Consider the following 13449-nt stretch of genomic DNA (forward strand, 5'->3'; position numbering starts at 1 on the left):
TTTTTAATTTTCTTACCATCTTGTTATATTAGTTAATATCTTATCTTATTAGAGATTTGTTTCAATTGAGTTTTGAAATAATATAATTGATTATTTTTTAAGATCCCGTTTTTGGTCATCTTATATATTTTTTCATCAGTTAGTTTTTATCAAACATGATTTATCAACCACCAGCTAGTTTGTCAAACCTAATCGAAGAGTGAAGAAGCAACTACCATCTTTCAAGATTCCAACATTTTTTTTCCTAAATTTCTGTAGGAGTTATTCCCAAATTCAAATCAATGCAACTTTCAAGTCCAGCCTAAATAGCCAAAGTTAATGACCAGGTCTTATTTCAAAACAAAATCCAAACCTAAAGAACATACTTTTTCACTTATTAAAATATATGCTTCATTTTTAAAGATATCATTAAATTTTAGGGACCAAAAGTGAAATTTAATTTTAGAAATAAAACAATAAATTAAAATTATTGAAAAGAATGAGAATATATATATATATATATACTCCCACACCTTCTTCACTCTACCAGTCTACCATTTGTATGAGTCAAATCCATAAGTAATATTTTATTACGTTCACATTGCCGTCTTTTTCCTGCTCAAATCTTATTCATAACTTTTGGTGCCAAATTCATTTCCCACATCAGGGTCAACAGTCAACACTAGCTTTTCAAATCCCCAACAATTTATATATTATTAACCAAAATATGAATATAATTAAAACACTACAATAAAATTGGATTTATATGACACCTTCAATTTTTAAGTGTCTTAATAAACTACTTTATAGTTATTAATTTATAGGATTAAAATATAAAGCGTCATATGTAAATGTGTTATAATAAGTTTATATGACGTTTTTGGACGTCTTAGCAATTTTCTTAGAACATTTTTAATACAAAGTGTCGCATTAGCAACTTCAAAAGTGTCCTATAAACTCAATTTTTTATAGAACAAATTTTCAAATAGTATCCTATAAAGTTGCTAATGAGACATTTTATTTTAAAAATATCCTAAAATACTTATTACGACGTCAAAAAACGTTATATAAACTTATTACTAAGCCTTATAAAGAGATCTATCAGAACACTTAGAAATCGGAAGTGTACTATAAACCCGATTTTGTTATTATGAAAGATGCATCAGAAATAATAGGGGTGAGCAGCAGAATCGGGTACCCATTTGCGGAACCAGAACCGCCTTGGAACCGCCTGTTCCGGAACTGGAACCGATATGAGTGGTTCCGGTTCCTAAAATACGGAACCGATTGAGAACGGTTCCGGTTCTCAGTTTTTGGGAACCGTTACCCGCCGGGTACCCGGAACCGACGGTTGTTTTTCAATAAAAAAATAATTAATTTTTTTCAATACCAAATTTATATTAGGTTACATCTTCAAATGACGCGATCATCTTCATTCTTCATCTACTTTCTAGTTCTACTAAACTACAGTTCGTAATATGTAATCGTTAAGTTTTGAACATTTATAATTATATTATATAATCATTAAATTTTGAACATTTTCTATTAGTCTATTATGGTTTGTAATCATTAAAACAATATTTGTAACCATTACTCCGTATAATTTGTATTCTTGTTTCTTTAATTTAGTGTTTTGGCAATATTTTATTTTTATTTCTAAATAACAAAATTTTAATATTTTAGGAAGCGGGTAACCGGAACTGGAACCGGTCCCGGCGGTTCCGGTTCCGGTTCCAAAAATTCAAGAACCGCTTCAACCGGTTCCGGTTCCGGTTCCAATATCTCAAGAACCGCCGGTTCTAGTTCCTGTAAAAAAAGACGGGTACCGGCCTATGTTCACCCCTAAGAAATAATATTATTAATAATGAAATAAATGAAATGCTTAAGTTTTTTGTGCAAGTGTAATTTCTTTCGCAAAGTTTGCTTATATTTTCGATGTTTTCCACTTTATATATATTTATATATTATAAAACATCTGATAAAAACTATTAAAAAATTATTTTTATGTATAAAATACTGTTTATTAATGCATATTATTTAAAAAAAATGTAACATATAATTAGTATAATTATTAAGTTCTAACAGATCACTTAATTACTTAAAAAAATCTAACATATTATCAATTTCTTAAAACCATATAAAAATCGTATTAAAACATGGATAGATACATAATAAAACAAAACATTAACATCGATGTATATTTTGGTGTAAGCCATGTGTATATGTATATGTATACATACATGTATATGTATACGTACACGTATATGTAGATGTTGATATGTTTTTGAAGGAAATGATGTGGACATTCATAAAGATGGTCTTACATTTTCTAGAAAGGAATTAGGGATCCAAATGTTTCATATAAATAAACGTACAAGAGACATGATTATTAAATATAAAGTAAATAAATAAAAAGGTGATATTCAGGCAACACACAACTCACACGTGTTATACCAATCAAAGAAAGTAGGCCCCGTTTTTGAAACAGCTGTTGCTTAAAACGTTATCCATTTTTGTTTTTCTAATTTTAATTTAATCAGATACCTTCTTTCCCTTTCAGTCTGCTCACTCATACTCTAACCGGACTCCGTGTTTATAGCGCATCCCCTCACACTCCCAAAACACACATATAAACATGTGTGTGTGTATATATATATATATATATGTATGTATCTGCCACTTGGAACCAACATCACTCACCAACATATATAACTTCGCTTTCACTTTCAAATTCAAATTCAGATTCAGATTCCAGATCCCAGTTAAGTTTAGTTTTCAAATTTAATGGAGATGAACAATTATTATGATCAGTTTGTAGATGGGTCTAGTTCGATGGAGGGTGGAGAGTCGTCGGAAGAAGTGATGCTGGCATCTAGTCATCCAAAGAAACGTGCCGGAAGGAAGAAGTTTCAGGAGACGAGGCATCCGGTGTACCGGGGAGTGAGACAGAGGAGCTCCGGGAAGTGGGTTTGTGAGGTGAGAGAGCCGTATAAGCAGTCGAGGATATGGCTGGGGACGTTTCCCACGGCGGAGATGGCAGCCAGAGCTCATGACGTGGCGGCGTTGGCTTTGAGAGGGAAGTCCGCGTGTTTGAACTTTGCAGACTCTTCATGGAGGCTTCCGACTCCGGCGTCAATGGATCCGAACGACATTCGGAAGGCGGCAGTGCAGGGGGCAGAGGAGTTCCGGCCAGTTGATGAGGAAAGTACTAGGGTGGTGTATATGGACGAAGAGGAGGAGTTTGGGATGCCGGGATTACTGGTGAATATGGCGGAGGGATTAATGTTGCCACCGCCACCACCACCACTACCATACGGTGGTGGAGAAGAAGCAGAGTATGGTGGTGAGATGTCGTTGTGGAGCTTCTGAACATCATCTATGGTTGTATAAAATTGGTTATAGGATATTAGAGGAAACGCCATTTCCCACATATACATAAATTCCCACAACAATGAATCAAGTGGTTTTTTTTGTCTTCTTTAAGGTTTCTACATAAAAACGTGGCTAGCAGTTTTTTCCTTTTTCTAAACCGACTACAAGTTTTTTTTATATTAACCTTAGTATCCAACCCGCTATGTGAGTCGACTAATCTCAGAACGACCACCTGCTTTGTAAATAGCCTGGAGTCACCGCATTTGAACCTCCGTAGCCACAAGAGGATTTTTATTAGTTATTGAATTTGAACTTGGAACCTTCTGTTACTTTTGACCTTTGAAGCCAAGTTCAAACCAATCAGGAACCATCCTTGTTAAATATATATGACTAACAGTAAAACTTAAACTTTTGAGATATAAGCCCGATAACCCATTGCCTTAAAAACATTCAGCCCTAGAACATCTCTTAACTTAATAACATTCAGCCCAAGAATATCTCTTATTATTGGGCCGTAGACAAGTGGAAATCGTGCTTGGATGTCTCTACCTAATTTAGTAAACATACCTTTATGCAAAGTTGTAGAAGTCCAACCAGAAGCCACCAAGATAGCTCTAATTTGTTACCCTCTTGGCCACTCCCCCTACTTCAACCAGGCCCGGCCCTGGTCACGTGCAACCTGTGCAGTCGTACAGGGCATCAATGCCTAAAGGGGCATCAAGTTGTCATCTATTATTAGTTTGGATTTAATAATATGAGAATTGAACAACTGAACTTTAACTATAAAAACAGGCCCAATGACTAGTAGTGATGAAACTGAATGCACATCGTGAACCGGTTAATGCCATCATTCCAACAACTCAATCTAATTTCTATTGTTTTTTAAAGTTCAAATATTTCAATTTTCAAGGCATGAAGTTCTCTTTCCAGCTGATTAACGGTCATAAAATTAGATTCAATAAATCAAAGATGGAAATCTCGAATGACTGATTTTTACTGTTGATTGAACTACTGTTGATTGAACTTACCGAGTTGTTGTATGAATCATATTATGATTTATGAATCTTTAGATCTTTTTACAAAAAAAAAATCTAAATTTCTAACTGATTATTATAAAGTTGGGTCATTAGGTCGTATGGGTTACTAACCTGCTATGCTAAGGCGAATGGGCTTTTCTCATTTTGATAATGAGTCTTCCTTTTTGCATATTGAAATATCCGAGAATGGAAATTTCAATGCACATGAGCACATTACTGTATCAATAAAGCTAGGGCACACTGCACACAATATTAACAACATACTGTGATATTGTCTTAATTATTAGGCACTTGTTCTTTGCAAGCCAAGTAACATAGATTATAAATTTTACAGTTTATTATTGTTCTTTTGACTTTTGTTTAGTTTAAGGTTTGGCATTACCGCATTAGATTTAGGGGCCATTTGATTGCTATTTTATCAAGTTCCCTATGGATAAATTTGTCTGTATGGGTTAATATGTTTGTATAAGTCGGAATTTTTTTTGTTTGGGAGAGTTTTTCCATAGACGTAAGAAGCTTTTTTTTAGTTGGAATGGACATGTTTAAAAAAAAAACTTGGCTTTGTATATAAAGCTCCCTCTAGAAGCTTACTGGATAAGTCACTTTCTATACCATTAAGCCACTACAAAACATTCATGCATAGTTGAGCGAATAAGTTGTTAATTCCATTAAACTTATTAAGCTGCTAATAGATACCCTTTGCCTTTAGTCGTTAGACATGTAACTTTTGATTTTTACTTTTTTCTTACTATGACATTAATTTGAATGTAATTTACTATTTTAATTAAAAATTAATTATAGTTTTCCTTGTCTTTTAAGTCCCATATATATATTGAAATAAAGTTTCTAGTTTGCTACTTTCAATTCGGAAAAGGAAAAACTGGAAAAGAATGAAGCATAATCTTAATCCAAGATTTATCATTTTATCATTCTATATTTTGTATTCGGGGTTTTGGTTTTTACGTTCCCCTTGTATTTTTTTAATATAATTAACAAAAAAACAACATGGGGATGAGACACTTAGCTTGAATAGGTTCCAAACTCCTTAAAAAATCGCATGTTTCTTTGGCATAAAAAAATAGGGCTAGGGGCATTTTTTTTATTATTTTCGCACAGGACATCAAAAATCTTAGGATCGGCCCTGACTTCAACATCTTCTTCGTGATCGCGGATAACCCACAAAATGAGTGTCTCACAGCGATTAATCCGTGAATTCGCTAAGGTGATATTCATACACCCCTTGAATATGTTTTGCCACGATTTTATACGGTTTTTCCATTTGGGTTTGTGTGAGTTCTTTAAGAATGACAAATTGTGATCGTCCAAAGATCTAGCTATAAGAAAAGAAAATTTGCGACTTCTTTTGAGAACCAATGCAAAATCCATCTACACTTGACATGGAATTACCGCGATTCGAGAGAATGCACGGTATGGTGTAAAGAAATTTGTTTTTCGTCATATTATTTCTGTGTACTTTTCAACAACCATTCAACAACTGTCAAACAACCACCATGTATTTTTTTTTTCCAGATCTTCAATCTTTTTGTATTCAGATTTCAGATAATCCAAGGAGTTTGTTTCAACTATTCTTTAGGCAATGATTTCATTAGTTTTTTTTTTCGGCGTTCTTCTATATTAAGTTTTATGGCATTGCTACACCCATTTTAAATTCTACCTTCAAAAATTATACATCATGTGTGTACTTTGAAACTTAGAACCCGTTTACTAACTTCTTACCACCTCTTATTTGACTACCATATATATAATCCATATGCTTCTTTATTTAGAGTTTTAATAGATGACCTGTCGTAATTAGTAAATTCAATTCTTTTCGATAATTTATTTAATAATCCAAGTAAATGTCACATCAATTTATGCCCAATCTGTTTTGAATTTAAAAAAAAAATGGAATTATGAAGTTTTATAATTAATATTTAAAACTAACTATAAAACATTTATGCTCAACACATACTCTGGACGGAGGGGCATAATGGTCATTTTTATTTAGTCAGCGCCTTAATACAAAAATATTTGGTAAACAAGAATTCTCAGTCATCACCTATCATATTCAGATCTCTTATTATAGTCAGACATTTTATCCGGATCAACACTTATCCACAATTTTAAATGAACAGCCCGTTACATCGGAAATTGGCATTAGTTATTTAGTGGGATAGTGGGCCATGGGCATCTAAATTCTTTGGGCTTTGTCATTACCCAATTAGCTCTTTATTGATTTAAATGTGGGATGGGGCAATAGAAAGTGTCATACAAACTCAAAGATGGTGTGATGCTATTGCGCATACATGGGCCATTATTGGTGATCATCATCATGTACCCCGCCCAATCTGGAAAGTCGAACCGACTTGGTACCGACCTGGCCCGAGATCAATTGGGATCGGTTTGGTACTGGTGGTCCTTAATCGGTTACGATATTCCACAGCAAATAAAGCCCGGTCCGGTTTGGTCTGGGATCAGCCCGATTTTTTATTAAATATTTATTTATACATTTATTTTTTAATGTAATTTTAAGTATATTTTTAAATTTATCTTAAAATGTATTTTTAAGTCCTAGAAGGGTACTCGTGCAATGCAACGAGATACATCTTGATTTTAATATTTCATTTTATTCTTTATCTCAGTTGATGTTATAATATGGTCTTATGTGATTTTGAGAAAACGATGATATTTTTATTTTTAATAAAATATAAATTTGAAAATATCATAAAATTTTGACAAAAATATATCGATATCAGTATCAAATTAACTATTTAAATTTCCTTATTTTTTGTGTAATTTTTAATTCAATTTTTTTATTTATAATATAATTTAGGTTCAATAATGAAGTAATTTATATTTGGTTTAATAATATAATTTTCTTATAAAGATAATAATTAATTATTTTGTTAGAACTCGATAATTATCCTAATTATATTTTAGATTTTTTATATTTTAAAATGAGATGTTTATCCTCTATTTGATTATGTTTATCCGCAGTTAGTTACACGAATTCAAACATGGAGCTTTAATAAGKTGTACTTGTGCATAATTTACTTGTAATCTGAAATTTTAAGTAATATGCATCAATGTACAGTACTTCGTGCATAAAAAATAGTTTTTAAGAGTTTTTGTCAAATGCTTTATAATATAGTATATATATTTGATTGAAAACCAAAATGTGCTTTTAGTGTATTTTATTGACCAAATTATAATAAAAATGTATTCGTTAGTGTATTTGATTGACCAAATTCTTCAAAAAAATATTTTTATACGTTAAAAATCAATCTAATTTTTTTTAAGTGGGACCGATTTAGGCCCGGCCCAAGACTTGTTCTCATAACTGGGCCTCATACACCTTAACCGAACCTTCGTATTTGTATCGAGACCGTGACCATTTATAGGATCACTATTTAATTGGGACCAATTTGGACCCGGTCCGGTCGGGGACCATTTCTGGCCACCTCTAGCCATTGGTGTCTTTATCTTGGACTGTTTTGGAAGTAATACGATAAAAGTAGGGGTGAGCAAACCTCACCCAACTTGAAAAACCCTCCCCAACCTGACCCAAAATTATGCCAAATACCCGACCCCGAGACTCGCTAAAACAGGACACCCAAAACCCTGGATTTTCCGCGGGTTAGGTCTTAGATTTTACGAAGACTCATTTGCACCAAGTGATGGTTGTACTAGCTGCTTCAAGGTATGACCGGATACTACATGTTTTATACAGCATGGGAGGCTCCACATACTTACCGCTTCGGTCTATACCTACACATTGGACTAAACATTCTCCTATTGCAGTTACGTTTGTAAATGGAAACCATTATGTTAAAGTAACGCTAGAAGGAGGGGGGACGGAGAGAGAAGGGAGAATAGAGGAGATAAAATATCTAAAATGTCATTGCATTAAAATTTTAATTCAAAATTTTCAAAATTATAAGTTTTCTAATTTATCTATTGATTTGTGGTTGAGATTGGATCTCACGATTACTACAAACTAGTCGGTTCTTTCTTGAATGAACCCCACCATAATAATACTTATTTAGAGAATATATAAAATATAAAAATCATTAAACAATGATTACAAGTAAATAAAATAAGAAAAACAAAAAGTAATTAATAATAATTAAGTAATTAGTACCTGAAGATATATAAAGAGGTTTTTAAATAGTAATTAATGTTGGAATGGATAGTGCAAAAAGTGCATTGGAAGCATAAACGAAGAAAATACAATGCAAACCTAAGTTGTACATGTTAACTAACAATTAAGACATTCTTAGAATTTGTATATAAATCAGCAATACTCAATATATTATATGTTTATATGTTTTATAAGATAACATAGATTCCTTAATTATAAGTTATAAGCTTTATAAGATAACATAAAAACCGTAATTAGCATCTTAATTAAGTTTAAACTAAATGCTGCAAATCAAATGCAGTGTGTTAATTAATGGCATAACCTTGCAAGCCAAGCTATGGTGCATGTTGGTTTTGTAGTTTATCATTACGTGCAACTTAATTAATTTGTTGGAAAGAGTTCAAAAAATATTTGGATAATATGATCCACGTCAGATTATTGGGATCACGCGTGGCGATCCAAAGGGACCCACTTCTTACTCGGCTGTCGGCTTACTCTTACTTACTCCACCCCCTAAACCCAGCTGCCTCCTTCCCTTCCCTTCCCTACAACTTAACCCCTCTTCACACTCACAAATATCACTATATATACATACCACCACGTTGCCATACTAAAAACAAACACAACCTCAAACTCAAACCTTAAACTGGATAATACCAACAAACATATTTACTATATATGAACTCTTTTCAACTTCCAGCTGGACTGTCAATGGAGGATACTCATTCTGATAGCAAAAGCAGCACAGCCGGTGGTGACTGTTACGTAGAACAAGAACAGGTGATGCTTGCCGAACATAATCCCAAGAAAAGAGCCGGAAGGAAGAAGTTTAAGGAGACCAGACACCCGGTTTACCGGGGAGTCAGACGGAGGAATACCGGAAAGTGGGTTTGTGAGGTMAGAGAGCCAAACACTAAGTTCAGGGTGTGGCTGGGGACGCATCCCACGGCTGAAATGGCAGCCAGGGCACATGACGTGGCGGTTTTGGCCATGAGGGGCCGTTCTGCATGTTTGAATTTTGCGGACTCAGTGTGGCGGCTTCCGATCCCGGAGTCCAGAAATATAAAAGATATACAGAAGGCGGCGGCTGAGGCAGCAGAGGCGTTCCGGCCGAGAGAGGATGCGGCGGAGATGGAGGAAAGGAAAGAGTTGCCGGAAATTTCGTTATACAATGATGAAGAGATGATGTTTGGATTGCCGGAATTCTTTGCCAGYATGGCAGAGGGACTGATGGTAACGCCACCGAATACGTTGGGATACGGTAACTCAATGGATGACGDCGACTGTGGAATTGACGKGTCTTTATGGAGCTTTTAGGTTCAGACTAGTAATATTCATAAATCAAGAATTGCTAATTTATTGTATTCATATGTTCATGGCTTGATTAAGCATGGGGTATGAGTCTGTATTACATTTGAATTTTTTAAAAATGTATACCAACATAATCAAACATTCTTTCTAATCACCTCATTCATCCACATACCTACATCTCTACACATTATTTATTTATTTATTTATTTGTTTTTATGTATTGATATTTTGTTAATTTAAATATTTAAGATTTTCTCATCCCGTGAGAAATTAGTTGATTGGGTTCAAAACAAAGGACGCTCTCTTGGTTACCTTATAGTGATTAAACGATCCAATAAACCGAGTGGAGTGATGAAAAGGTTTTTTTTTTTTAATGTGATGGCAATAACATGTACAAAAGCGATAAAATATCAAGTAGACATACTGGAAGTAGGAAAATGAATTGTCCATTTGGATTGGTGTTGGACAATAAAGGGGCAATGCAAGACACATAATCATGTACCAACATTCGATCTAGGAGGTCATTCATATGCAACCCGATTGTCTGCAAATGAAGCTCAGTTAGTGGATGATATATGAATGAATCATGTCAAACCACGAGACATCTTATCCACCCTAAAGAATCAAAATTCGGATAATGCCTCCATATTAGAACCATTTACAATGCTCGCAATAAATCTCGAAGTACAGAGAAATCTGGTAGAACTCAGATGCAGATCCTTATGTCATTTTTAGTTTGAGAAAATTACTTTTATCATACTCGAGTCAATAGTTTGACGAATGAAATTGGAAGATTTATTCTTCGCTCGTCCAATATCTTTGGATCTATGGCGTGCTTTCCCCATGTAGTGTTGATAGATGCGACGTATAAAACGAATAAGTATGAGATGCCTCTTGGTGAGATTGTGGGTGTAACATCGGTGAATATGACATTTTGCATCGCATTTGCTTTTATGATTAATGAAAGTGAATCATCGTATATAAGGTTTAAAACATTATATATATTGCAAAAAAATTATCATGTCTATATGCCTTATTGGTTATGATATTTCATCTTCATTTTATGTCTGGCCTAATATTTGGCGTGAATTACTAGAAGACTTGCATATATATATATATATATATAAAACAAAATATGAAGTGATGTTTAACTCTTATAGTTGGGCCCAAGTTGAAGCATCGTTGAGTTGGTTTTACGGAAACACATTTGCACCAAGTGATTATTGGTGGATTATGGCTGAGATGGCTGTACTAGCTGCTTCGAGGTATGACCGGATAATACGGTAGTGTTCATTACGCAGACTGGATAGGACATGACAGAACGGGACGGGACAGGACGGGACGGGACATGACTAATTGTCTGTCCCAAGTTTGGTACGACTAGGACAGAACATGACAAAACTGTTAAAAAGACCATATTACCCTTAAATGTTGTTTAATGTTATTTTATATCATATAATGATTGTAAAATGGCAACAAATCAACCAAAATATATTTTAATTACATAGTTTTTATAATCAAGTTTTATACATTAAATATAAATCCAAAAAATGACAAAAGGGGGTTGACGAGCCCACCCGGCAATCGCACTTAAATATTACCCATTTTGACATGTTATTCAACCCACATTTTTTTAACATTCCAAGACCACATAAATATAGCAACTTGCTCCTCGATTGTCATATTACCATCATCTTTTAATCCACCACGAGTTTTAAGCAAATCACACAAAACTGCAAAARCATTTCTATCCATTCGCAACTCATTTATACAATTTACGTCACTTTCTTGTGTAATACGTTGTATTTCGGTTGATCTAATTTGAAGTCTAGTGAAAGTTCTTTGACCTAAAGTTTCTCTTTCACTATTTTTATTCTCCAATTCAATTAACCAGAGTGTAAGGGAAAACAAATAAATGAGCATTTGAATGTAATTATTCCATACGTTAACGAGCACAAGCAAGTGATTCCGGTCCATCTCTACAAATAGCACAAAACAAAGTAACAAACATAGTTAAAACAATGACCTAAGATACATTTTTTATATGCATTTTTCAATAAACAATGACCCAAGATACATCTTTCAACAAACAATGACCCATTATGGAATTATAAACCATTACAACTCTAGTACATTTTTGATGTAAAGCACTCTTATTAAAGAACTCCGGTGAACCTTAGGTAGTATGCCAAATCGTTGACAATGAATTGAGAATGGTAAGTTTATCTTTTTAATGGAGATGAATATCACAATGATATGCTCCCTTTTGGAGATACCTATATGTAGAACAAAACAGAATCATACGCAGGCTCTAAACAATCGGAGGTCTAATATTCAATAATAGGGTCTGGTGATTTCTTATATAAGCTATCCAAGTGTTCATATTTCTTCAAAACACAATGGAAGTCTTTATGCTGTTGAAGATGCTGCCTGTTGTGCTTTTGTTTTTGTTTTGTGATTGTGTTGTGGGCAAGGAATGCACCAACATTCACAACCAAAAGAGGAATAAACAAGATGTTGCCTGTGTACGATTTGGAAAACAAAATCGTACTGATGTGGAAGAAACGCAAAACAAAATCATACCAATTGCAAAACAAAATTGTACGAGAGGGAGAAATCATATCGATGTGGAAGAAGCCGATGTGGAAAAGAGGATGATGAAGGAGGTTGTCCCATGAAATTTAAAAATAGTATCATCTTGTCCCATGTATTTTTTGTCCATGACATGTCAAACATGAGACTATTTTTTTTTTGTCTCGTCTCGTCCCATATAGTCTGCATACTAAACGCACCCTACATGTTTTGAACAGCACAGGAGGCTCCACATACTTATCGCTTCGGTCTACACCTACACATTAGACTAAACATAGTTCTATTGCAATCGGGTTGGTAAATGAAAACCATTATGTTAAAGTAACGTTAAAAGGAGGATATCCGATGCCTAGCTACTATTTCTTCAAAATGGTTGCATTAGAGGTATCCATCCAATTGAGTGGGCAATTACTAATTTGTTTATTACTAACAACTTAATGTTTTGAAATTTAAATAATTAAATTTGTAGTACTTTGAAATTTAATTAATTTGTTGGAAAGAGTTAAAAAAAATATTTGGAAAATATGATCCACGTCACATTATTGGATCACGCGTGGCAATCCAAGTGGACCCACTTCTTACTCGGCTTACTCTTGCTTACTCCACCCCCTAAATCCAGCTGCCTCCTTTCCTTCCCTACAACTTAACCCCTCTACACACTCACATATATCACTATATATACATACCACCACGTTCCCATAATACAAACAAACACAACCTCCAACTCGAACCTTAAACTGGAAAATACCAACAAACAGATTTACTATATATGAACTCTTTTCAATTTCCAGCTGGACTGTCAATGGAAGATACTAACTCTGATAGCAAAAGCAGCACAGCCGGTGGTGACTGTTACGTAGAACAAGAACAGGTGATGCTTGCTGAACATAATCCCAAGAAAAGAGCCGGAAGGAAGAAGTTCAAGGAGACCAGACACCCGGTTTACCGGGGAGTCAGACGGAGGAATACCGGAAAGTGGGTTTGTGAGGTAAGAGAGCCAAACACTAAGTTCAGGGT

At 34.2% G+C, this 13449-nt stretch overlaps 2 protein-coding genes across 2 annotated transcripts; both read left to right on the top strand.

Annotated features, from left to right (window-relative positions):
- Positions 1 to 2667: 2667 nt before the first annotated feature.
- On the top strand, positions 2668 to 3499 carry LOC112504659 (dehydration-responsive element-binding protein 1D-like). Its single transcript, XM_025108608.1, has one exon. The coding sequence runs from the start codon at positions 2764 to 2766 to the stop codon at positions 3346 to 3348; it is 585 nt and encodes a 194-aa protein (XP_024964376.1). The 5' UTR covers positions 2668 to 2763; the 3' UTR covers positions 3349 to 3499.
- Positions 3500 to 9240: 5741 nt separating this feature from the next.
- Positions 9241 to 9846, top strand: LOC112504657 (dehydration-responsive element-binding protein 1A-like). Its single transcript, XM_025108605.1, has one exon. It carries the CDS (start codon positions 9241 to 9243, stop codon positions 9844 to 9846), a length of 606 nt encoding a protein of 201 aa, XP_024964373.1.
- The last annotated feature ends 3603 nt before the right edge of the window (positions 9847 to 13449 follow it).

The sequence above is a fragment of the Cynara cardunculus genome, unplaced genomic scaffold (genome assembly GCF_001531365.2).
Source record: "Cynara cardunculus var. scolymus isolate 2C unplaced genomic scaffold, CcrdV1 Un_Scaffold_6400, whole genome shotgun sequence".
NCBI classification, from domain to species: Eukaryota; Viridiplantae; Streptophyta; class Magnoliopsida; order Asterales; family Asteraceae; genus Cynara; species Cynara cardunculus.